Below are 23,979 nucleotides of genomic sequence, written 5' to 3'. Positions count from 1 at the left end.
CAATTACCTAATTTAAATATGTAATAACAAAGGATAAAAAACCTTGAATAATACAGATAATAAAGTATGGTGCCAATAAAAGCGCCCTCAAACACAGTATGATATCCCCACAGTGAACTCCTCCACACGCTCCATTTGATGACCCTAATGTACCCTCCCTCCTTCTATCCCCCCAAATAATGCTCCATACAGTATAATGGCCCCACATAGTGCACTATACAGTATAAATGGCCCCACATAGTGCTCCATGCAGTATATAGGGCATCACACAGTGCTTCATACAGTTTAATGGCCCCACATGGCATTACATATAGTATAATGGGCACCACATAGTGCTCCATACATTAAAATGTGCCTCACATAATGTTTCATACAGTAAAATAGCCAACATAGTGCTTCATACAGTAAATGGACCAATCCAACACAGTGATCCATACAGTATAATAGGCACCACATAGTGCTTCGTACAATATAATGGCCCCATTTAGTGCCTCATACAGTATAACGGCCTCACATAGTGCTCCATACAGTATAATCATCTCACATCGTGCTCCATACAGTATAATGGCCTCACATAGTGCTCCATACAGTATAATGTGCCTCACATAATATTCCATACAGTATAAAGGCCCGACATACTGTTTCATACAGTATAATGGGCCCTCACAATAATCTATACAGAATAATAGGCTCCACATAGTGCTCCATACAGTTTAATGGGCCCACATAGTGCTCTATACAGTATAATAGGCCCCACATTAAAAAAAAGGAAATACTAACTTCTGGTTAACCCTACTGCTCCCGTCTCTTCATTGTGTCTTTAGATCCTCTGCATAATGAAGTCATTGCACCCACTGCACTCTTGCTCTTCCTTTTTGTTTTTTTGTATATGGCACAACACATGTACATATTTTGTGGGGCCGGCTCATATCCTATAGTGCACTGCGCTGAGACATCATCATTGCTTTAAACTGTATTGGCATGGATGGTGCCAATTTAGTTGAAAATGAGATACAGGGACAAGTATACTCAGGTGACCTGCCTTGCGTCATGGGCCACATATATTTACCCTGCGGGACAGAGTTTGACATATGTGCGCTTGGATACTAAAAAATGTGTGAACAATTGAAGACACAAAAAACACTTGTAAAAAAATGTACAAAATGTATTTTGATTTTTACTAACTTTGCCAAAAAAACATTAGGCCCTCGGGTCTTGAGGAGATGTACTGAAGAGGAATATGAATCAGGAGTACCTGACTGGTGGCCTCCATTTCTGAATGCGGCAGGCCATAAATTTTACTCCAGTCCCTCCTGGAGTTAAATTTGAGATGCAGCGAAGATCTCTTTTGGCTTGCACAAGATTGATGCGCTGCTGAGAACAATGGAAGTCTATGCACACTGAAGGATACAGTACTGATCATTCAGTGCACATGTGAAGTTGGGTGAGCCTTTGTAAGCATGCTGTTAAATGACCGCCGGCGAGCAAACATGTTGATGAACGGCGCATACATTTAAGGGCTTACTCACACTGGTGAGTAGCATCCGATGATTCTGTCAGGTGAGCATGCAGCAATCTTTTTCTCATGCAAACTCGCCATGTGAAAATAAACACTTCTCGGCATTGCTCCACAGCATAACATTGGAGCGAGTGCTATCCGATGAAAGTGTAAATAGTCCATTGCTGATTTACAATTTAATATTAGGGGTTATTGAATTGTCCATAAAACTACAGAGATATTTAATGATTTTTGGACAGTGGTCCACGGGACTGAGGAGTAGTCAATGTTATAGTCAACAAAATGTCAACTTTGTGAAGTTTAGCCTAGCCAAGAATACCTTTGTTTGTACCTTCAAGCCTAACATAATGTTTCCAAATTAGTTCTTTCCCAGATGGAAAGAAGGCAATGGGTCTGATTCATTAAGCCTGGCGTTGTGATGAAGGGATGAAGGGGCGTGATGGAATAAGAGGAGCTTGATTCATTAAGAGGCATATGTAGCATCTTACAAGTGGTGTGTGCTTCTGCGCTCCTTTCCAAAAATCTTACTATAGTCATGGGCTAGGGTAAGATTTCTGGCATTAGGTACACTACATCTGGTCCTGAATTATACGGGTGAATGTTGCCATGCCCCTGTCCTGGCACAGCTCTACCCACCCATTTTGGTGGAGGTGGCCAGGACTAGTTTAAAAATACCAAAAGTTGTAAAATGTTTGCTCATCTTCATATTACGCAAAAATTGTACTTTTCAAAGTGTTTTAGTCCAGTTTCACTTTCATGTATTGGTCCCTTTGTCACTAGTGCCACTATCACCAATTGGATGGAGCTAGAATTAAATAAATGTCTGATCTTTTAATAAGCCTTGAAACATGAACACCCATTTGTAGAGTGCTGTTTCACTTTACTTGCCCCTCATCAGCACAGAGCAAGGTTTGGCTAGATGAGTAGGACGCACTTGACACATCTTTGAGTGTCACTGACTGTCATTAAGGAGACCAGATTTTAATTGGCTATGCTTCATTCAAAAAAGTATGCAAATTCAGTTCACTCTCTCCCAGAAGGAAGAACAACTAAATTATCTCGCTAGCGGCACTAGCACTCTTAAAGGACTAGCTTCACTTGAATTCAGACTTTTCCTGCTGGTAAAATAACTTTTAAGAATTACATCCTTCATGATATGTTGGCTGAAACCTTTTAAATAATGTAAAAACTTGTCATGTAATCAGTCATGGACTTCCCACTGACCATCAATTAACCTCAAGAATCTGGGGCTGTTCTTGCAGAAAGGTAAAATGGGGTGTATCTGTCTACTACAATTGCCCCTCACCTAAATATTTTCCCCACATATTACATATAATGTGCATGACAAATGAATGATGTAACTATAACAGAAGAGGGATCGTCCACCTTATGAGTTTGGATATTGGCTTCTGTGTAATCACTAGTAGGTAAGATATTCTGCAAATAGGATTTAACAGCCTATATATAAGTGATAATTGCTAGATCAGGTCAACCGGATACTATTTAGCTATCAGGATGTAATCTCCTGACTTTGCAATTCCCGATTGTATAGAAGGCTCAATATGTTAGATGAAGGTACTTCGAAATGAGCGAGTTTAGCTGGAAGGGTTTTTTTTTGTCAGTGAGCTTTTTATAGCTTCCATGTTAGAAGGATGGAGGTGTCCTTTGCACTTGTTCCTGTTTCTGTCACTTACCCCCTTTGGAGTGATTCATGAATATTAAAAAGAGATTATTGCACAAAATGTAGGACACTATTAAATGTCAGAAGTCAATAGAAAAGTGTTAATGATGGCAGGATTGCGTAAGGAGGTTGCTTGGGAATTAAGGCTTGTATATGGCGTTCTCTAAGGAAATTTGCAATATACCTTAATATATTACCTTAATTTGTTACAATTGATATGTATTTTGTTAAATCTAAATTTGTGATATTTTGTCTGTAAGTCCATTGTATTAAGGGGGGTATTTTTCATTTTATATGTAATAGACTAGATTTCCAAATTCAGGGACAAATTATTTTCTAACGGGTTAGGCTCACACTTTCATTTCCTGTTTGGAATAAATACTCTTAGGCCGGGGTCACACTAACCGACGCAAAATACGGTCCGTAGTTTACATGCGTAATACGGATGAATGACCCCTAAATAGTGCTCCGTATGTTATCCGTAAGCAAGGTGTGGTCGCGTATTTTGCGCATGTCAGCGTCCGTATGTAATCCGTATGGCATCCGTATGGCATCCGTATGGCAAGATTTTCTCGCAGGCTTGCAAAATGGATATTTAACGGTTTTAAGGCCTGCAAACTATTTAAATCATTAGCCTGCACCCTATTTATTGCCTCAGGAATAGGTGGCTGCCTCCATTCTGGCCATTTGTGACCTTGCCTTCACTAGGTGTGTTGGTGTTGTATGTGCAACATGGCAGACAGTCTGACTTTCAACACAACTGAGCAGGTTCTCTTCAACTGGCTTTTGTCACGCCGCTTTGGTCAACCATACCCAGTGATAGTGGATCCGCGGGGGAGGAGACGCATGTGGGTACATCCACTTTTGAGGCAACGACTCACAAGAGGTCATTTTCACCATCTCTATTCTTCTCTGCGGGAGCATCCTGCAAAATTCTACCAATACTGCCGCATGAGCCTTGCAACATTTGATCGACTCTTGGAGACAGTGCGCCCTGGGATAACCTTTCAGGACACAAGGATGCGCAAAGCTATGTCTGCAGAGGAGCGACTTCTACTCACATTACGGTATGTACTACACAACCACATTCTCTATGTTCATGATGTGTTGCCCAAAGTATGTATATATTGCTTCATGGACTAATTTTAATGCCCTCATCTTATTCCAGATATGTTGAAACTTACAGACCAGAATGTTATGTGTAATATGTACTGAATATCACTTAGTCATTGTGCAACCAAATATGTGTGTGTTAGTAGATCTGAAATCCTAACAAGTTTGGTATGTATGTACCTGTTTTTTGGGTAATTTGTGCATTCTAAAATGTTCCTTTTCTGTTGTTCTTCAGCTTCCTGTCCACTGGCCTGTCTTATGCCGCCCTCCACCATGAGTTTCTGATTGGAAGATCTACCATTTCTGGCATAGTGAGGTCGACATGTAGTGAAATATGGTCAAGACTACATCAACTCGTCATGCCCGAGCCCAGGATGGAAGACTGGTTGAGGATATCAAGGGACTTTGAGGAGGAATGCCAGTTTCCTAATTGTATTGGGGCCCTTGATGGCAAACATATCCGGGTGCGTAAGCCGCCGAACTCTGGCTCCCAATTCTTCAATTATAAACAATACTTTTCTGTTGTATTGTTGGCTCTGGCCAACCCTCAATACAAGTTTATGATTGTTGACATTTTGGCCTATGGAAGGATGGGAGACTCTCGAGTCTTCAATACTTCCATTATGGCTCGGCGGCTACGCACCAACCAGTTGCATCTACCACCACCACGCCAGCTACCAGGCTCCACTCAAGAATCTGTCCCTTATGTCCTTGTGGCAGATGAGGCGTTTCAGTTAACGCGCAATGTCATGAGGCCATATCCCCGGCGCAACCTTGACCACCGGCGCAGAATTTTCAACTTGCGCCTATCACGTGCTCGGCGACTGGTGGAGTGTTCCTTTGGCATTCTTTGTGCAAAATAGCGGGTACTCAAGTCTGCCATTCAGCTGAGTGAACAAAATGTTAATGAAGTAGTTAAAGCCTGTGTGGTTCTTCATAACTTCACCAGGATACATGATTGTTCCTCCTCTGCTGGTGTTGTGCGTGGGTTGGAAATGTACGTAGGGCGAGACCACCTAGCAACCCTCCACGTAGACCGCTCTCTGGCCTCAAAGTGCATGATGCTTTCACAAATTACTTTGTCACCTGAGGGGGAAACTTCTTGGCAAGAGCATGCTGGGTCTATGTTATAATATTTTGGTTTATGTCTGTCTAAATATATATATTTCTTCCCCTTCTCATTTTATGACTGTTGAATTGCATTGGCAAGTGTATGTTATTATGCTTACACGGTTTTTTTTAATTGAGACAGAGACGTAAAATGTAGTAGACAAATGTTTACTTTTGCCTTTTTTTTGTTTGCTTTTATAAAGCAAAACATATTCTTGCCATATCACAAATGTGGCAATGGGCCAATTTGGCCTTTTTGCAGATGTAAACATTGTGTCCCAATAAAATTTCAAACATAGAAAATTACAAAAATAACATTAGGGAATAACAAAATGGAAAGATTATAAAGTTTGGTATGTTGGGGGAGGAGAAGGCGGAAGACCAGCCTGTGTTTGGTGCTGGCTACATTGCCCAACTTGCTCATCGCCCTGTGTGGGGGCATACTGTTGCCCATGATGTGGGTATTGTACTGCCTCCTGGGATTGGGCTTGGTACTGGCCAGAGTGATACTGACCAGGGGCATCTTGTTGGGTCGGGTAGGCCCGTGTCTCATACCCACCAATATAGCCATGTCGTCCCCAACCAGGTTGGGACCAGCCTCCAACACTGGGTTTGTCAAAAGTGGCCATATTGGTGGGGTTGGCTAGAGGCAGACATATGTGGCTGCTGTTGGAAAGGTTGGGTAGGGGGAGGAATGGGGTGAGGTGTAGGCCCACGTATTTGAGGATCCTCAGAGCCTGCTTGAGCAAGCATGTGTGTGGGTGGTCTAAGGCGCATTAGATTTCTGGGTGAAAGCTGCCACCTCTCCAGATATTCAAATAACTCATATTGGGTATTGGGGGGTGTGCTTGCATCAAGCAGGATCTGAAAACATCCTCGAATACGGAGCCTCACCTCACGGGAAAGGGCACGTAGATAAAGGGCCAAACTACGTGAGTATGCCTCCTCACCATCATCTGTATTCACTCTAGACAGATAGTTGAGGACCCCTGTGTCCACATTGGTACGGGTATCTTGGGCAGGGATATGGCGCCTTCTTCTTCCTCGCCAGGATGGTCCAGCAGGCTGTGGGGAGCCCCAGATCTGGGCAGTTGGGCTGCTGCTCATGTTGCCCTGCTCCTCCTGTATGGCTGATGGTGCAGCAGCAGACGGTCCTGGTTGTGGATGTGGTCCTGGTGGTGGGGTTTCTGGCGCAGGCACTGGGTTTTCCTGAGAGGATTCTTCACCCATGCTTCTTGTAGGGGGAGAAGATGGGCCAGCCACCTCATCCCCTACAGGATTAATGATGGGCTCTGTATCTGAGCCAGTTTCTCTCTCCGTAAGGTTGGACTGAGTTCTGTTATGAAATAGAACAGAGCCAAAAATAAATCAATATTTTTGGCCCTGTAAAGTATCTGTGTAATGTGGTGTGAGGTATCTACTTACGGTCTCAGATCCATAATAGGGGCGAGGAAGGAGAGGCGGTCATAACATATGTATTTCCTCTTTATGCAGCCCACATCACCACTCCTGGACCGCTGCTGACGTTCCCGCCTGTATTGGTCGCGGATGCTGCGCCACCGTCTCATCACATCTTCCACTGCAATGTGACAGGAAAAATTCTCCATTTAACATATTTTATAGGTCAAATTTGCTACCAGTAGTCTAGGCATGTGGCCTTCTGGTGTGGTGTGCTTTCTATCCAGGGTGGCATATCTAATTGGGGCATCCAGGCCAGATACACAGGGTCACAATTGTTCATGTATCAAGTAACTACACTTAATAACTTGTTTGGCTAGGAGGATGAGGAGCTTGTGGCCTGGGCCAAATTATGGCAATGTGAAACCATGGGTCACATCCAAATCTACCCGCCTCATGAGGAAAAAAGTACAAGCACAGGAAGGGGGGGGCTGATTCTATATGCATTTTTGGATGTGAGGTAATTTTAATCAGTTTTTGGCTTGTACTTACTCAGTTTCTGCTGCTCCTCACGTGGCCGATCACCAAAACCATGGAACATCTGGCAACATAAGCGCCTCCATGACGCCTCCTTTCTTGCCCGGTTGGCATAATGGGCATCACGTTGGTCCCAGATTTCTGGACGCTCCTGCACTAGCACAATCAACATCTCCACATTTAGGAAATATGGCACCATGACGCTACAGGACTCCGTGGAGGCGTACTTCCTGGATGTCTGGAGCGCTTTTTGAGCTCATTTGCATGTCTAAGCTTCCTGATGATGGATTGGCCCATTTCCTGTCACCTGCCAAGAGACCTGCGTATTTCTTGCAAGTCACACGTGTGGTCCGTGTGTAATCCGTATTTTTTGCGCACCCATAGACTTGCATTGGCGTACTATGGGCATAGTACGCTGACAATCGCAGCATGCTGCGATTGGCATGGACCGTAGAATACGGATGAGAAATATACGGCTGTTGGGAGCAAACCCATAGAGAATCATTGGTCCGTGTGTAATGCATGCTTTTAACGCCTCTCACTCATCCATATTCCTCTCTAGTGTGACCCCGGCCTTACAGCAAAATTTTGGACTTTGAAACCCTTCCCGAGGCAACCAATTACCAATTTTGTTTTTTCTTCCCCTACCTTCCAGAGCCATAATTTTTTTTATTTTTCTCTCCACATAGACATAAAAGGACTGTTTTTTCTGGGACTAGTTGTACTTTTGAATGACACCATTCATTTTACCACATAGGACACTGGAAGATGGTAAAAAACAAATCCCAAGTGCAATGAAATTTTGGGGAAAAAAAACACAATTCTGACATTGTTGGGAAATATTTCTATGGCATACATTGAGTAGTTAAAATGACCTTGGAATATGATTCACTTCATCATAACAATTACAGCAATACCAAGATTGCCCAGTTTGTTTTTTATTTTAGTGGTGAAAAAACCCAGAAGCTTGAGAAAAAAAAATTGGGGGGTTGTGTTGCAATTTTCTGAGACCTACATTGTTTTAATTTTTCGATTGATGGTGGGTTTATTTTTTGCGGCATGAGACCTCGTTAAAATTGATAATTTTCCCACTCTCCAGAGTTCAGCGTGGGTCAGGCTGTGAGGGAGTCACTGAGGCTGCTCTGGCAGCATCTCCTCATTCACCAATGGCTTTTCAGGGAGGATGGTCGCACCTTAGCACCATCCAGGTTGAAAAATGTAAATCCCCCAGATGCGGATCACGGCATGGGACACAACGACGGACAGGTATGGTATATTGCAGTTTTTTTATTTTCTTTTTATTACAGGAGAATGAGGGCTTTGCATGGATTAGGTGTGTTTGTAAGTATGGTTTAATTAAGAATACCAAAGGAGTCTTCTGTGTCTTTATTTCAATTAAAGGATTTTTACTGGGTGTCTGTGTTTTTCTTTATACAGGAAAGATGTATATCTTTGTACTGTGTTAGCCAGTAGATAGAGTTAGCCATTAAAAGGTAGCAACCACTAAGGACTCTCAATTCTAAATATTTTTGTGTTTTCTTTACAATTTGAGTATGGGGTTAGTAATAGGAGCATCTTATTAACGCCTCTCTGATACTAACCTCTGGGCTTGATGTCACCTGAAAGGTGACATCAACCCAACTATTACCCCATATGCCACCGCTACAGGGCAGTGGAAAGAGCAAGGCTATGTGTCAGAATTGGCGCATCTTAGAGATGCGCCTTTCTGAGGCGGCTAAGACCTGATGTTTTTAGCCAGGGAGGGCACTATCCATGGCCCCTTTCTAGGCTATTAACATCAGCCCTTAGTAGTCTGCATAGTCATTGCTGGCTATTAATTATAGGGGGACCCCACGCCATTTTTTTCTGTAAAAGAATCTTTTATTCATTAAATACATGTCCAGTAATTTGCAAACACCCTATGCTAACTGTATTTGTCATTGACACTTATACTGTATATCTACCAATTCTATATGGATTTACTGTATGTAATCCATCTCGCTTGTCCAGTCGGGTCCTGCAGTGATTTTACAGAAACCGACAAATGAAATACCAGCTATTCTTCTATATATCTCTCTATGAAATATATATATATATATATATATATATATATATATATATATTTGGGTGTCACTGACATATGAACTGGTGCATCTCCCAAAATTAGAATATCATCAAAAAGTTAATTTATTTCAGTTCTTTAATACAAAAAGTGAAACTTATTATATAGAGCCATTACAAAGAGAGTGATCTATTTCAAGTGTTTATTTCTGTTAATGTTGATGACTATGGCTTACAGCAAATGAAAACCCAAACGTCATTATCTCAGTAAATTAGAATACTTTATAACATCAGCTTGAGAAAAATTATTTTAAAATCCAAAATGTTGGCTTACTGAAATGTATGTTCAGTAAATGCACTCAATACTTGGTTGGGGCTCCTTTGGCATTCATTACTGCATCAATGCGGCGTGGCATGGAGGCGATCAGCCTGTGGTACTGCTGAGGTGTTATGGAAGCCCAAGTTGCTTTGATATCAGCCTTCAGCTCATCAGCATTGTTGGGTCTGGTGTCTCTTATCTTCCTTTTGACAATACCCCATAGATTCTCTATGAGGTTAAAGGCCCTTTTACATTTAGCGATGCACCAGCGATCCAACCAGCGATCCGACCCGGTCAGGATCGCTGGTGCATCGCTAAATGATCGCTAGTGAGCTTTCATACAGAAAGATCTCACAGCGATGCAGCAGCGACCCAGCTCACGATACTTACCATTCACACACAGCGATCCTGCATCCTCCCGCCCGCGTCCAGCGTCGCTGGACGTCACAGCAGGAAGTCTCAGCAGGAAGCGCCCGACGAGAAATGGAGCCGGACATTCTCGCGCGATCAGCGATGGACAGCGGGGAGCCGGTCGCTGGTAAGTATCACACATAGCGATATCGCTAGCAATATCGCTATAACGTCACAAAACCAGTGACGTTTTAGCGATATTGCTAGCGATATCGCTTAGTGTAAAACCCCCTTAAGGTTAGGCGAGTTTGTTGGCCAATCAAGCATAGTGATACTGTTGTTTTTAAACCAGGTATTGGTACTTTTGGCAGTGTGGACAGGTGCTAAGTCCTGCTGGAGAATGAAATTTCCATCTCCAAAAAGCTTGTCAGCAGAGGGAAGCATGAAGTGCTCTAAAATTTCCTGGTAGATGACTGCGCTGACTTTGGTCTTGATAAGACACAGTGATTGAAGCTTGAGGAAGATAATTTGCATATTCCAGGTGCCTTCTGGGAAAAGCAAAGCGTCTCCCTAAGCAAGAGGATCGTTGGATACAGCCGGGACCAGCTGCTTGGAAAGCCTTAGGCTGGTTTCACATTTGCGTTTTTTTGCGCTTGAAAAAAACGCATACGTGCGCATGCGTTTTTTCCCCTATATTTAACATGGGTGCGCATACCTGCGCGCTGGCATGCGCACGTATGCGATTTTCATGCGCTGCGTTTTTTTGGGGTGTGCGTTTGTATTTCACAGACGCTACATGTTGCATTTTTTGGTCCTGGAAAAAAACGCATGCGCACGTATGCGCACGTTTTGCGCTAAAAATGGCCATTATAGCCTATGGATGCGCATACGTGCGCACTGGCATGCGCATGTATGCGTTTTTTTAGCGCTGCGTTTTTTTGGTGGTGTCCACTTGTTGTACTAGTTATAAACTTCTAAAGTAAAAAAAAAAAAGTCTATATAAAGGAGGTGCCTGCCAAAACTCTGCCACTACTACACTGACAGATTGGAGAGCAGACAGTCACCAAGGAACACATTATCAGCGCAAGAATGTGAGTATATTACATTATATGCCTGTCCTTTTAAATTATGTATGTACTAATGATTTTTATTATTTTTACATGCAGTATGTCTTCAGAATCCGAATATTCCCCATCGCGGCAGGAATTGGCGCAAGCAGACCGTGAGGTGATTATTTTCGTGCATCTGGTAAGTATATCTGCTGCTACTCCAAATCTCTTACGTTTTTTTCAACTTTTTTAAGACATCATCCTCATCATCTTCTGCGGACGGGACTTCTGAGGGCGAAGAGCAGGAGCAGCGAAGCCAAGTCCCGGTGGTGATACGGAATGTATGTATCAAATGATTTGTAATGTTCTTTATTTTTTATCTTCTATTTTTACTCTTTTTTTATGTTTCTTTTTTTTGTAAATTTGATTATTCTAATGAATGTGTTTTGTCTAGGTTCCACAACGGGATGAAGACGTCTACCTGGATAATGAGCAGCTCATCAGCCTGGTCCAGGAGCGTGCGCCGTTGTGGGACAGCCGTGACCGGCTGTACAAGGACAATGTGGTGACCCGGCGGCTATGGAATGAGGTGGCCGCAGCGTTGATGGATGGCTGGGACAGCGCCACAGCATCCTCCAAAAAGGCGTTTAGTGAGTATTTCCCTGCTCTGTATTGTGCCGCAGTGACTGTTGTCCTTGACGGCACTGTTGGGTTTCGTGCTAAGTATATTCTAGCAGGAAACCCAACAGTGTCATCGGGCTCTACAGTGACTGCTTTGAGTATTGTATTGCTATATTGTGCCGCAGTGACTGTTGTCCTTGACGGCACTGTTGGGTTTCGTGCTAGGTATATTCTAGCAGGAAACCCAACAGTGTCATCGGGCTCTACAGTGACTGCTTTGAGTATTGTATTGCTATATTGTGCCGCAGTGACTGTTGTCCTTGACGGCACTGTTTTTTTTTTCCCAACAGTGGACAAAGTCCGAACACGTTGGCGTTCGATCAAGGACCGCTTCAACAGTGATGTTCGTGCTGAGGGCCAGGTTCGCAGTGGATCTGCGTCAAGGACCAGAACTAGATACCGTCACTATCACGCATTGCAGTTCCTAAGACCGGTCCTTGCCACGAGATCGTAAGTATTATAAATTTTGGGTTTTTATTTTTATTAATCTGTGTTTTTCTAATCCACAGCTGATGCTTCTTGTAAAGGCATGGTAGTAATGATTTTCCTTTCTTCCACAGCACCTGGAGCAGCACCCTGCAACCTGGCCCTGGAGCGGTCCTTCCTCGGACGTCCTCTGACCCGTCCCAGCCATCCGACAGCCAGGAAGCACCTTGCAGGTCAGCCACACACACAGCTGGTGACCAGGAAGCTGGGCCATCAGGTGTTCCCCTGTCCCAGGTCTCTGCCACTGGTTATGCGGGCACTACCTGCCAGCGGCAGAGGGCCTTGGACAGGAATGTCTTGCCTGAGTTTATGCATTTGAGCGAGGCCTTTAATTCCAGCCTCAAGTCGCTGTCCGACAGAGTTGAAAGCGGTTTTGCACTCATGGAACGTGGTTTTAACCACTTTGAACACCGCTTCAATTCTGTAGAACAGCGCCTTGACCGTCTGGAGGCCGACCTCAACAGACCAGCACACCATTTTTTTAGTAAGATTGAAAAGGGCATGGCGGAACACCTTAGTCCTGAGCAACAGCTGAATGTGCTGCAGGCCTGCAACAATGCTTTCTTGCAGGCTATGCAGCATAATCGGTACGGTCAGCAGTCAGTGGTGTCATTTCCACCTGTGCCACCATTGACTCGCTTCACTTCACTACCGACTTGTGCTGCATACCACTGCACGGACACCTCTATTCAAAGCCAGGACACCCACCGTTACACCACCACAAGTCTGAGTGCAGCTGGTCACTTCACCGACACCACCATGGCAAGCGCTGCTCCTGTCTGGAGCACCACCGCCACTCCCATGCATGCGTGGAGCTCAGCCACCACTAGGCAAACATGGAACAGCCCTGCCGCTACAACAACATGTAGTAGCCCTGCCACCACCACTCCGCAAACCTGGACCATCACTGCCGCCACCAGTCCTCCTGCAAGGACGAGCACTGCCAACCAAGAGCAGCAGCAGCAGCCACCTCAGCAGCAGCAGCAGCCACCTCAGCAGCAGCCACCTCAGCAGCAGCCACCTCAGCAGCAGCAGCAGCCACCTCAGCAGCAGCAGCCACCTCAGCAGCAGCAGCAGCCACCCCAGCAGACGGGGGACCTACACTCAATATTTGCCCCAAGTTCAAGGCGAAATCAGCCACCTCAGCAGCAGCAGCCACCTCAGCAGCAGCAGCAGCCACCCCAGCAGACAGGGGACCTACACTCAATATTTGCCCCAAGTTCAAGGCAAAATCCATCAAGGCGAGCATTGGGCCAAAGTCGGTCCAGGCACACAAGCCTACGGCGACATGCCATTACAACAAATGTTCCTGAACAGATTTCCTCTCCTCCAAATGTTCCTAGTTTAATTCCCTTAACTGGACTACCTTCCCCCACAAGTTTTGTTGCCCCTTCCCCTCAAACACCGTCTTCAACTGCAAGTGTTGCATATTCCCTGCACACCCCCAAATTGAAGCCATCTGCCCTCAAACGCCGGAAAAAATAATTTTTTGGTTTATTTTTGTGATTAAAAATAAATTTAAATTTGTGGTTCACCATTACAAAGTTTCATTAATGTTGTTTGCGCCGCTCACACACACTGATGGGTTATGTTAAAAACCAACCCAAGGCCTAGTATAGTCATATGTGAAATAACACGGACTAGTATAGTCATACCAAGGCCTAGTGTAATAACTCGAGTTTTACCAACTTGGATCTGGTTTCATGAAAAACAAAAAGTTGAAACTTGTCTAAAAAATAAGTTTCTTTCTTAAAAAGTTTCACCAGTTTGTTTTTTGTGAAACAAGATGCTAGTTGGTAAAAATCGAGTTATTACAGTAGGCCTTGGTATGACTATACTAGGCCGTGGTATTTCACATGACTATACTAGTAGGCCCAAGGCCTACTATACTCATATTTGAAATACCACGGCCTAGTATAGTCATTCCAAGGCCTAGTGTAATAACTCTAGTTTTACCAACATGAATCTGGTTTCATGAAAAACAAACTGTTGAAACGTGTCAAGTTTCACCAGTTTGTTTTTCGTGAAACAAGATCCTAGTTGGTAAAAATCGAGTTATTACAGTAGGCCTTGGTATGACTATACTAGGCCATGGTATTTCACATATGACTATACTAGTAGGCCCAAGGCCTACTATACTCATATTTTAAATACCACGGCCTAGTATAGTCATTCCAAGGCCTAGTGTAATAACTCTAGAAACTTGTCTATTTATACACTACCACAATTTTAAATAAAAGTTGGAATTGAGCTGATTACATTCATCCACTCAATGCTGACTTGTATTCCCCATTGACTTTCATTGGGTGAGGTTGGGTTTTGAGGGTTGGGTTTTGAAAAAATCACATACTTTTTTTTCAACTAGTTTGACAATTTTCTCTTGAAAAAAATTGGTTTCCTGATTCATGGCCTGCAGCTTTGCTCGTTCCAATATATTTCACGCAGACTAGCAATGCTGCATTTTAACTCATATGTGTATTTACCTGCCCAGGTGTGTGAACATCAAAAAATTCAGTTATACATGGGAAGTTTTTTATTTAATTGGATTTTAAAAAATATAGTGCACTCAGTAATGGTATCAAATAAGGTTTTTTATTACCATAAACAAACAAAAACATTACACCATTTCATCTTGCCAGTGCACCCGTCCTACATCAGAAATAAAGTAGGCCGCAAATTGGTCCCTCATTTGGCCAACTTCAACGGATGACCTGAGAGTGTGCTGAGTGAATTCAGGCAATGGGTTAGGAGCATCATCGTCCAGTTCAAAGGTCGGGTGCTCTTTAGCCATCACAAAGTTATGTAGAACCACACAGGCCTTCACCACCTCATCGACTGTTTCAAGTTTAAGATTAATGGCTGTGCCCAGAATTCGCCATCTGGAGACAAGAATCCCAAAAGCACACTCGACAGTTCTTCTGGCCCTGGTCAGCCTGTAATTAAATATTTTTTTGGTGTGGTCCAAGTCCCGGCTGGAGTAGGGTTTCAGTAAGTTTCCGCACATTTGAAAAGCCTCATCGCCAACCATTACAAAGGGCAGTAGCGGAGCTTCGGTGTGAGGAAGAGGCCGTGGCATAGGGAAATTAAATTGGTTGCCATACAACCTCCGGCCCATGTTTGAGTTTTTAAAAGCCTGTGAGTCATTACCACGGCCAAATGCTCCAATGTCCACTGCTACAAACATACATCCGGCATCCGCAATGGCCATGAGTACTATTGAAAAGTACTTTTTGTAATTATAGTACTCAGATCCCGTTCTTTTGGGTTTGATGATCCATATGTGTTTACCATCAACAGCTCCCAAACAGTTGGGAAAATTGCATACTGTCCAGAATTTGTCAGCAATTTCCATCCACTTTTCAGCGGTGGGCAGGGGCAGAAATTCTGGACAAAGAACATTCCAGAGAGCCCGGCAGGTGTCAGCAACAATTCCAGACAAGGTAGAGATTCCAATACGGTACTGGAAGTGTAGTGAAGATAGGGTTTCTCCAGTCGCCAGGAATCTGTGAACAGACAAAGAAGTAAAATTAATATTTATGTATATTATTTTAAAAAACTATAAAATAAAATATTAGTACATTCACGAAAACTAATTACCCAAGGTTTTGAATACTAAATTTAAAAAAAAAACATCAGACCGCACCCCTTGGTTTAATATTACATACCGTAATGTCACCAGTAGCCGTTCCTCAGGAGGAATCGCACGACGGAGCTGTGTGTCCTGTCTCCGGATGGATTGTTGGACACGAGCAAGCAAATCCCTGAAACTTTCTTGGGACATCCGGATATAATCTATAAATTTCTCCGGGTTTTCCTGGAGCTCGCTGTAGAGGGTGTGGTATGCCCCACGGCTCTCCCGGAGTTCAACAATCGGATGTATCCACATACGCCGCCGCTGCCGTCTTCGCTCCCTCTCTCTCTTCCTTTGTTCATGGCAAGCAACTGCATACGCCTGAGCCATCGCGATGTCCAAATCCAAGTTGAAGTGAAAACTCTTCCAGCGCAGATCCATGGTCACGAGAAGAATCAAGCAAATGTGAAGAATACTGTAGACAGGGTCTATATATTAACATACCACACCCACAATGAAGTCCCATTGGTCTTGTGTGTTGTTGAATGTTTTTTTTTTTCTTTTTTGGGGGGTTTTTCCAAAATCTGTAAAAAAACGCAAACGCACAAAAAACGCATACAAACGCACAAAAACGCTGCGTTTTTTTCCTGCATGCGCATAAATATGCTTGAAAAAAACGCAGCGTTTGTATGCATTTGTATGCGTTTTTTCAATGCGTTTTTTTGCGGGAAAAACGCGCTGCAAAAAAAAGCAAGTGTGAAACAGGCCTTACGGCGCGCAAATTTTTGCCTCTAGGACATTATTGCAAGAAAGCTTGCCTGATTGAGTAGATTACACAAGAAGGAAGACACGCAGCAAGTCAGCAGGATCTAGGAGCAACATGGCAGATGTGACAACCTACATGGTGAGCTGCAACATGTGCTACATGTTCACAGATCGACCAGAAGAAGAATCCAACTTCACCTGCCAGAAGTGTAGATTAGTGGCCCTTTTAGAAGAAAAGGTGCGTGGTCTGGAAAAAAGAATTGCAACTTTGAAACTCAAAGAAAATGAAGACTTCCTAGACAGAACAGAAGCATCTCTACTGGTCGCAGAAGGTGAAGAAAGTGTCAGAGAACCTCCAAAAGCAGGCGAGTGGAAGCATGTGACCAAAAGAAGCAAGAAGACCATAGAGACATAACCAACCACACAACTGACAAACTGATACCAAGGCCTTGCGGAGCATGACGATGGTACGCCTAAGGATGAGGCACAACCAGCAAGCAAAGAAGAAAAGGGCACACAGCAACACCCAGAAGTAACAACAAAAAGTACAGCCAAGAAGCTAAGAAGAGTGGTAGTAGTGGAAGACTCACTACTGAGAGGCACAGAAGCAGCCATCTGCAGACCGGATATAACCGCAAGAGAAGTATGCTGCCTCCCAGGTGTGAAGATCAAGGATGTGACCGATAGGATACCAAAGCTCATCAGTTCCAAGGACGTCCATCCATTTCTTCTGATACATGTTGGCACCAATGACACGGCAAGGAAGGACCTACCGACAATCTGCAAGGACTTTGAAGATTTGGGGAAGAAAGTAAAGGAACTGGATGCACAGGTAGTTTTTTCTTCTATCCTTCCAGTAGACGGGCATGGCACCAGGAGATGGAACAGGATCCTTGATGCGAACAACTGGCTAAGACGATGGTGCAGAAAACAAGGATTCAGATTCCTGGACCACGGTGTGAATTACTTGTACTATGGACTCCTCGCCAGAGACGGACTACACCTCAGCAAACATGGGAAACACACATTCGCCAGAAGACTCGCTACGCTCATCAGGAGAGCGTTAAACTAGAAGAAGAGGGGATGGAAAGAAAAACGTTAGACACGAATATGAAACCAGATATTATACTGATGAATGATATGAGGTGTGGCAAAGAAGATCCAAGACAACATACTCAGAAGGGACGTAAGAAAATTTCTAAAACAATCAACAGGGAGGAGATTGGAACAAAGCAAAATTCTCTAAAATGCATGCTCACAAATGCCAGAAGCCTGACAAACAAGATGGAAGAACTAGAAGCAGAAATATCTACAGGTAGCTATGACATAGTGGGAATAACCGAGACATGGTTAGATGAAAGCTATGACTGGGCAGTTAACTTACAGGGTTACAGTCTGTTTAGAAAGGATCGTAAAAATCGGAGTGGAGGAGGGGTTTGTCTTTATGTAAAGTCTTGTCTAAAGTCCACTTTAAGGGAAGATATTAGCGAAGGGAATGAGGATGTCGAGTCCATATGGGACGAAATACATGGAGGGAAAAATAGAAGCAAAATTCTCTTTGGGGTCTGTTACAAACGCCAAAATATAACAGAAATCATGGAAAGTTTACTACTAAGGCAGATAGATGAAGCTGCAACCCATAATGAGGTCCTTGTTATGGGGGACTTTAACTACCCAGATATTAACTGGGAAACAGAGACCTGCGAACCCCATAAAGGCAACAGGTTTCTGCTAATAGCCAAGAATAATTATCTTTCACAACTGGTGCAGAATCCAACCAGAAGAGCAGCACTTTTAGACCTAATACTATCTAACAGACCTGACAGAATAACAAATCTGCAGGTTGTTGGGCATCTAGGAAATAGTGACCACAATATTGTACAGTTTCACTTGTCTTTCGCTAGGGGGACATGTCAGGGAGTCACAAAAACACTGAAATTTAGGAAGGCAAAGTTTGACCAGCTTAGAGATGCCCTTAATCTGGTTGACTGGGACAATGTCCTCAGAAATAAGAATACAGAAAATATATGGGAAATGTTTAAGAAAATCCTTAATAGGCACTCTAAGCGGTTTATACCTTGTGGGAATAAAAGGACAAGAAATAGGAAAAACCCAATGTGACTAAACAAAGAAGTAATAGGGGCAATTAACAGCAAAAAGAAAGCATTTAAACTACTAAAGCAGGATGGCACCGTTGAAGCTCTAAAAAACTATAAGGAGAAAAATTCTTTATCTAAAAAAATAATTAAAGCTTCCAAAAAGGAAACAGAGAAGCACATTGCTAAGGAGAGTAAAACTAATCCCAAGCTGCTCTTCAACTATATCAATAGTAAAAGAATCAAAAGTGAAAGTGTAGGCCCATTAAAAAATTGTGAGGAAAGTATGGTTGTAGATGATGAGGAAAAAGCTAATATATTAAATACCTTCTTCTCCACGGTATTCACAGTGGAAAATGAAATGCTAGGTGAAATGCCGAGAGACAAAGAAAACCGTATATTAAGGGTCACCAATCTAACCCAAGAAGAGGTGCAAAATTGGCTAAATAAGATTAAAATAGATAAATCTCAGGGTCCGGATGGCATACACCCACGAGTACTAAGAGAACTAAGTAATGTAATAGACAAACCATTATTTCTTATATTTAGAGACTCTATAGCGACGGGATCTGTTCCACAGGACTGGCACATAGCAAATGTGGTACCATTATTCAAAAAGGGCTCTAAAAGTGAACCTGGAAATTATAGGCCAGTAAGTCTAACCTCTATTGTTCGTAAAATATTTGAAGGGTTTCTGAGGGATGTTATTCTGGATTATCTCAATGAGAATAACTGTTTAACGCCATATCAGCATGGGTTTATGATGAATCGCTCCTGTCAAAACAATCTAATCAGTTTTTATGAAGAGGTAAGCTATAGACTGGACCAAGGTGAGTCATTGGATGTGGTATATCTTGATTTTTCCAAAGCGTTTGATACCGTGCCACACAAGAGGTTGGTACACAAAATGAGAATGCTGGGTCTGGGGGAAAATGTGTGTAAATGGGTAAGTAACTGGCTTAGTGATAGAAAGCAGAGGGTGGTTATAAATGGTATATTCTCTATCTGGGTCACTGTGACCAGTGGGGTACCGCAGGGGTCGGTGTTGGGACCTATTCTCTTCAACATATTTATTAACGATCTGGTAGAAGGTTTGCACAGTAAAATATCGATATTTGCAGATGATACAAACCTATGTAAAGCAGCCAATACAAGAGAAGATAGTATTCTGCTACAGATGGATCAGGATAAGTTGGGAACTTGGGCCGAAAGGTGGCAGATGCAGTTTAACAATGATAAATGTAAGATTATACACATGGGAAGAAGGAATCAATATCACCATTACACACTGAACGGTAAACCACTGGGTAAATCTGACATGGAGAAGGACTTGGGGATCCTAGTTAATGATAAACTTACCTGGAACAGCCAGTGCCAGGCAACGGCTGCCAAGGCAAACAGGATCATGGGGTGCATTAAAAGATGTCTGGATACACATGATGAGAGCATTATACTGCCTCTGTACAAATCTCTGGTTAGACCGCACATGGAGTACTGTGTACAGTTTTGGGCACCGGTGCTCATGAAGGATATAATAGAACTACAGTGGGTACAAAGGAGGGCAACAAAATTAATAAAGGGGATGGGGGAACTACAATACCCAGAGAGATTAGCAAAATTAGGATTATTTAGTCTAGTAAAAAGACGACTGAGGGGCGATCTAATAAACATATATAAGTATATAAGGGGACAATACAAATATCTCTCCGAGGATCTGTGTATACCAAGGAAGGTGACGGTCACAAGGGGGCATTCTCTGCGTCTGGAGGAGAAAAGGTTTTTCCACCAACATAGAAAAGGGTTCTTCACTGTTAGGGCAGTGAGAATCTGGAATTCCCTGCCTGAGGAGGTTGTGATGGCGAACTCAGTCGAAGGGTTCAAGAGAGGCCTGGATGTCTTCTTGGAGCATAACAATATTGTATCTTACAGTTATTGTTAGGTTCTTTAGAAGAACGTAGATCTGGGGATTTATTCTGACAGAATTTTATAGGCTGAACTGGATGGACTAATGTCTTTTTTCGGCCTTACTAACTATGTTACTATGTTACTATGACCTACGCCAGCAGATGACATGGCTCTCCAAACCATCACTGATTGTGGAAACTTCACACTAGACCTTGGAAATCAAGGTCCCAGAGTCTGGAGGAAGAGCGGAGAGGCACACAATCCAAGCTGCTTGAGGTCTAGTGTGAAGTTTCAACAATCAGTGATGGTTTGGGGAGTCATGTCATCTGCTGATGTAGGTCCACTCTGTTTTATCAAGACCAAAGACCAAAATCAGCACAGTCCTCTACCAGGAAATTTTAGAGCACTTCAAGCTTCACTCTGCCGACAAGCTTTTTGGAGATGGAAATTTCATTCTCCAGCAGGACTTGATACTTTTGGCAGTGTGGACAGGTGCCAATACCTGGTTTAAAAGCAATAGTATCACTGTGCTTGATTGGCCAACGTTTCAGATTTTAAAATCATTTTTCAAGCTGGTGCTATAAGGTATTCCAATTTACTGAGATAATGACTTTTGGGTTTTCATTGGCTGTAAGCCGTAATCATCAACATTAACAGAAATAAACACTTGAAATACTGTACATCACTCTGTAAATTTTTGGTAAAGAATCAACAACAAGTGGGACCCAATTGTGAAGTTGAATGAAATTTTTTGGTTATTTAAAATTTTTGTGGAAATTCAAAAACTGAAAAGTGGGGCGTGCAATATTATTCGGCCCTTTAACTTAATACTTTGTTGCGCCACCTTTTGCTGCAATTACAGCTGCAAGTCGCTTGGGGTATGTCTCTATCAGTTTTGTACATCAAGAGCCTGAAATTCTTGCGTGGCAAACAGCTCGAGCTCAGTGAGGTTTGATGGAGATTGTTTGTTAACACCAGTTTTCTGCTCTTTCCACAGATTCTCGATTGGATTCACGTCTGGACTTTGACTTGGCCATTCTAACACCTGGATATGTTTATTTGTGAACCATTCCATTATAGATTTTGCTTTATGTTTGGGATCATTGTCTTGTTGGAAGACAAATCTCCATCCCAGTCTCAGATCTTTTGCAGACTCCAACAGGTTTTCTTCAAGAATGATCCTGTATTTAGCTCCATCCATCTTCCCATCAATTTTAACCATCTTCCCTGTCCCTGCTGAAGAAAAGCAGGCCCAAACCATGATGCTGCCACCATCATGTTTGACAGTGGGGATGGTGTGTTCAGGGTGATGAGCTGTGTTGCCTTTACGCCAAACATATCATTTGGCATTGTTGCCAAAAAGCTCGATTTTGGTTTCATCTGACCAGAGCACCTTCTTCCACATGTTTGGTGTGTCTCCCAGGTGGCTTTTTGCAAACTTTAAATTACACTTTTTATGGATATCTTTGAGAAATGGCTTTCTTCTTGCCACTCTTCAATAAAGGTCAGATTTGTGCAGTGTACAACTGATTGTTGTCCTATGGACAAGACTGTCCCACCTCAGCTGTAGATCTCTGCAGTTCATCCAGAGTGATCATGGACCTCTTGGCTGCATCTCTGATAAGTCTTCTCGTTGTTTGAGATGAAAGTTTAGAGGGACGGCCGGGTCTTGGTAGATTTGATGATACTCCTTCCATTTCAATATGATCGCTTGCCCAGTGCTCCTTGGGATGTTTAAAGGTTTAGAAATATATATATACACATATACACCTATTCTATGTGTATATATCTATTCTATTCTAACCTGTTACTCTGTGATTATACTGTATGCGGCAGATCATTTGCCGGCTTTTAATCTATCTATATATCTATCCATCAATCTACTATATATATATAATAATCTTTATTTTTACATAGTGCTAACATATTCCACAGCGCTTTACAGTTTGCACACAATTTCATCACTGTCCCCGATGGAGCTCACAATCTAAAATTCCCTATCAGTATGTCTTTGGAGTGTGGGAGGAAACCGGAGTACCCAGAGGAAACCCACGCAAACACGGGGAGAACATACAAACTCCTTGCAGATTTTGTCCTGGGTGGGATTCGAACCCAGGACCCCAGCACTGCAAGGCTGCAGCTCTAACCACTGAGGGGTGTGTGTGTGTGTGTGTATCTCAAAAAAATAAAGGGAACACTAAAATACCAAATCTTACGTTATAGTGTTCCCTTTATTTTTTATTTTTTGAATTGGAACGCGCGGGGTTAAAATTTCACCTCACAACATAGCCTGTGACGCCCTCGGGGTCCAGGCTTGTGACTGTGCCAAATTTTGTGGCTGTAGCTGCGACAGTGCGGATGCCAATCCCGGACAAACACACATACAGTCATATGTTAAAGTTTGGGCACCCCTATTAATGGTAACCTTTTTTCTTTATAACAATTTTGGTTTTTGCAACAGCTATTTCAGTTTCATATATCTAATAACTGATGGACTCGGTTATATTTCTGGATTCAAATGAGGTTTATTGTACTAGCAGAAAATGTGCAAAAGCAGTAAATACATTTAAATTTGTGTATCGCTTTTCATAGAAATTACTTTTTCACTGTATATTGTATATATGGTTTGAGGTTTTTAAAACATGGGTGGAGTTAGAAACCTTTTTAATAATTTTTTTATTTTCTTTTTCCTTATTTTTTCATTTATTTCAGGCATAAGATCATAAAAGACCTCTGGTGAGGTAGCGAAGGGGGGAACATTTCAACATTTCACACATTTCTATATGGACAGGTGCAGACAAGCATATTTGACAAAACATCAGATAGCACTCAGACCGATATTATGCTATGGGGTTGGACACGTCAGATTTTTTTCCCCAGACCAGCTCGGTTTAAGGAAAAAAATTGCAGCATGCCCGAGTTTGATCTAATAATCAGATCGCACTCGGCCATTCAAGTCAATGAGTAGAAACAAACGGACTGCACTTGAATGACTTCTGTGTACAGTCCATTTTTCATGGACTCACAGGATGAATAGGATGGAGATAGTTTTTCTCCATTTTTTTCCTCGACCAATAGAATCAGATCACACTGTGCTCACACTCTGATCTACCTCTGATCAGAGTTTAATTAGCATGATCAACCTGATTTTCTTGGATCAGGGAACGTACGGTCGGCTGCACTTGCACTAATGGTAATTTTCCTTGTAACTGAGACTAGCATATTAATCCCAGTTATAAGGAAAATTCAACCTTCCTGCTTGTACAGCAGAGCTCATCTGGGTTTGCTAAGAGCCAGCAGCCCATGCTTATTCCTGGTATCTGAGTTACTTATTAAA

At 42.7% G+C, this 23,979-nt stretch overlaps 1 protein-coding gene across 1 annotated transcript; it reads left to right on the top strand.

Annotated features, from left to right (window-relative positions):
• The first annotated feature begins 8,524 nt into the window (after nucleotides 1-8,524).
• On the top strand, nucleotides 8,525-23,382 carry LOC141047471 (uncharacterized). Its single transcript, XM_073542582.1, has 4 exons — nucleotides 8,525-8,624; nucleotides 12,110-12,269; nucleotides 12,380-13,546; nucleotides 23,355-23,382. The coding sequence occupies exons 1-4, from the start codon at nucleotides 8,525-8,527 to the stop codon at nucleotides 23,380-23,382; spliced, it is 1,455 nt and encodes a 484-aa protein (XP_073398683.1).
• Nucleotides 23,383-23,979: the final 597 nt, after the last annotated feature.

Source organism: Dendrobates tinctorius, unplaced genomic scaffold, assembly GCF_039654945.1.
Source record: "Dendrobates tinctorius isolate UK_male_01 unplaced genomic scaffold, ASM3965494v1 ptg000127l, whole genome shotgun sequence".
Taxonomy (NCBI): domain Eukaryota; kingdom Metazoa; phylum Chordata; class Amphibia; order Anura; family Dendrobatidae; genus Dendrobates; species Dendrobates tinctorius.
This window is presented reverse-complemented; position numbering and strand designations above follow the sequence as displayed.

Excerpts from the sequence above, each read along its gene's own strand:
- LOC141047471 (XM_073542582.1), top strand. The coding sequence starts at position 8,525 with ATGGCTTTTCAGGGAGGATGGTCGCACCTTAGCACCATCCAGGTTGAA. Across the intron at positions 8,625-12,109 it reads TGGGACACAACGACGGACAG|TGGACAAAGTCCGAACACGT; the intron begins GTATGGTATATT and ends TTTTCCCAACAG. Across the intron at positions 12,270-12,379 it reads CCGGTCCTTGCCACGAGATC|CACCTGGAGCAGCACCCTGC; the intron begins GTAAGTATTATA and ends TTTCTTCCACAG.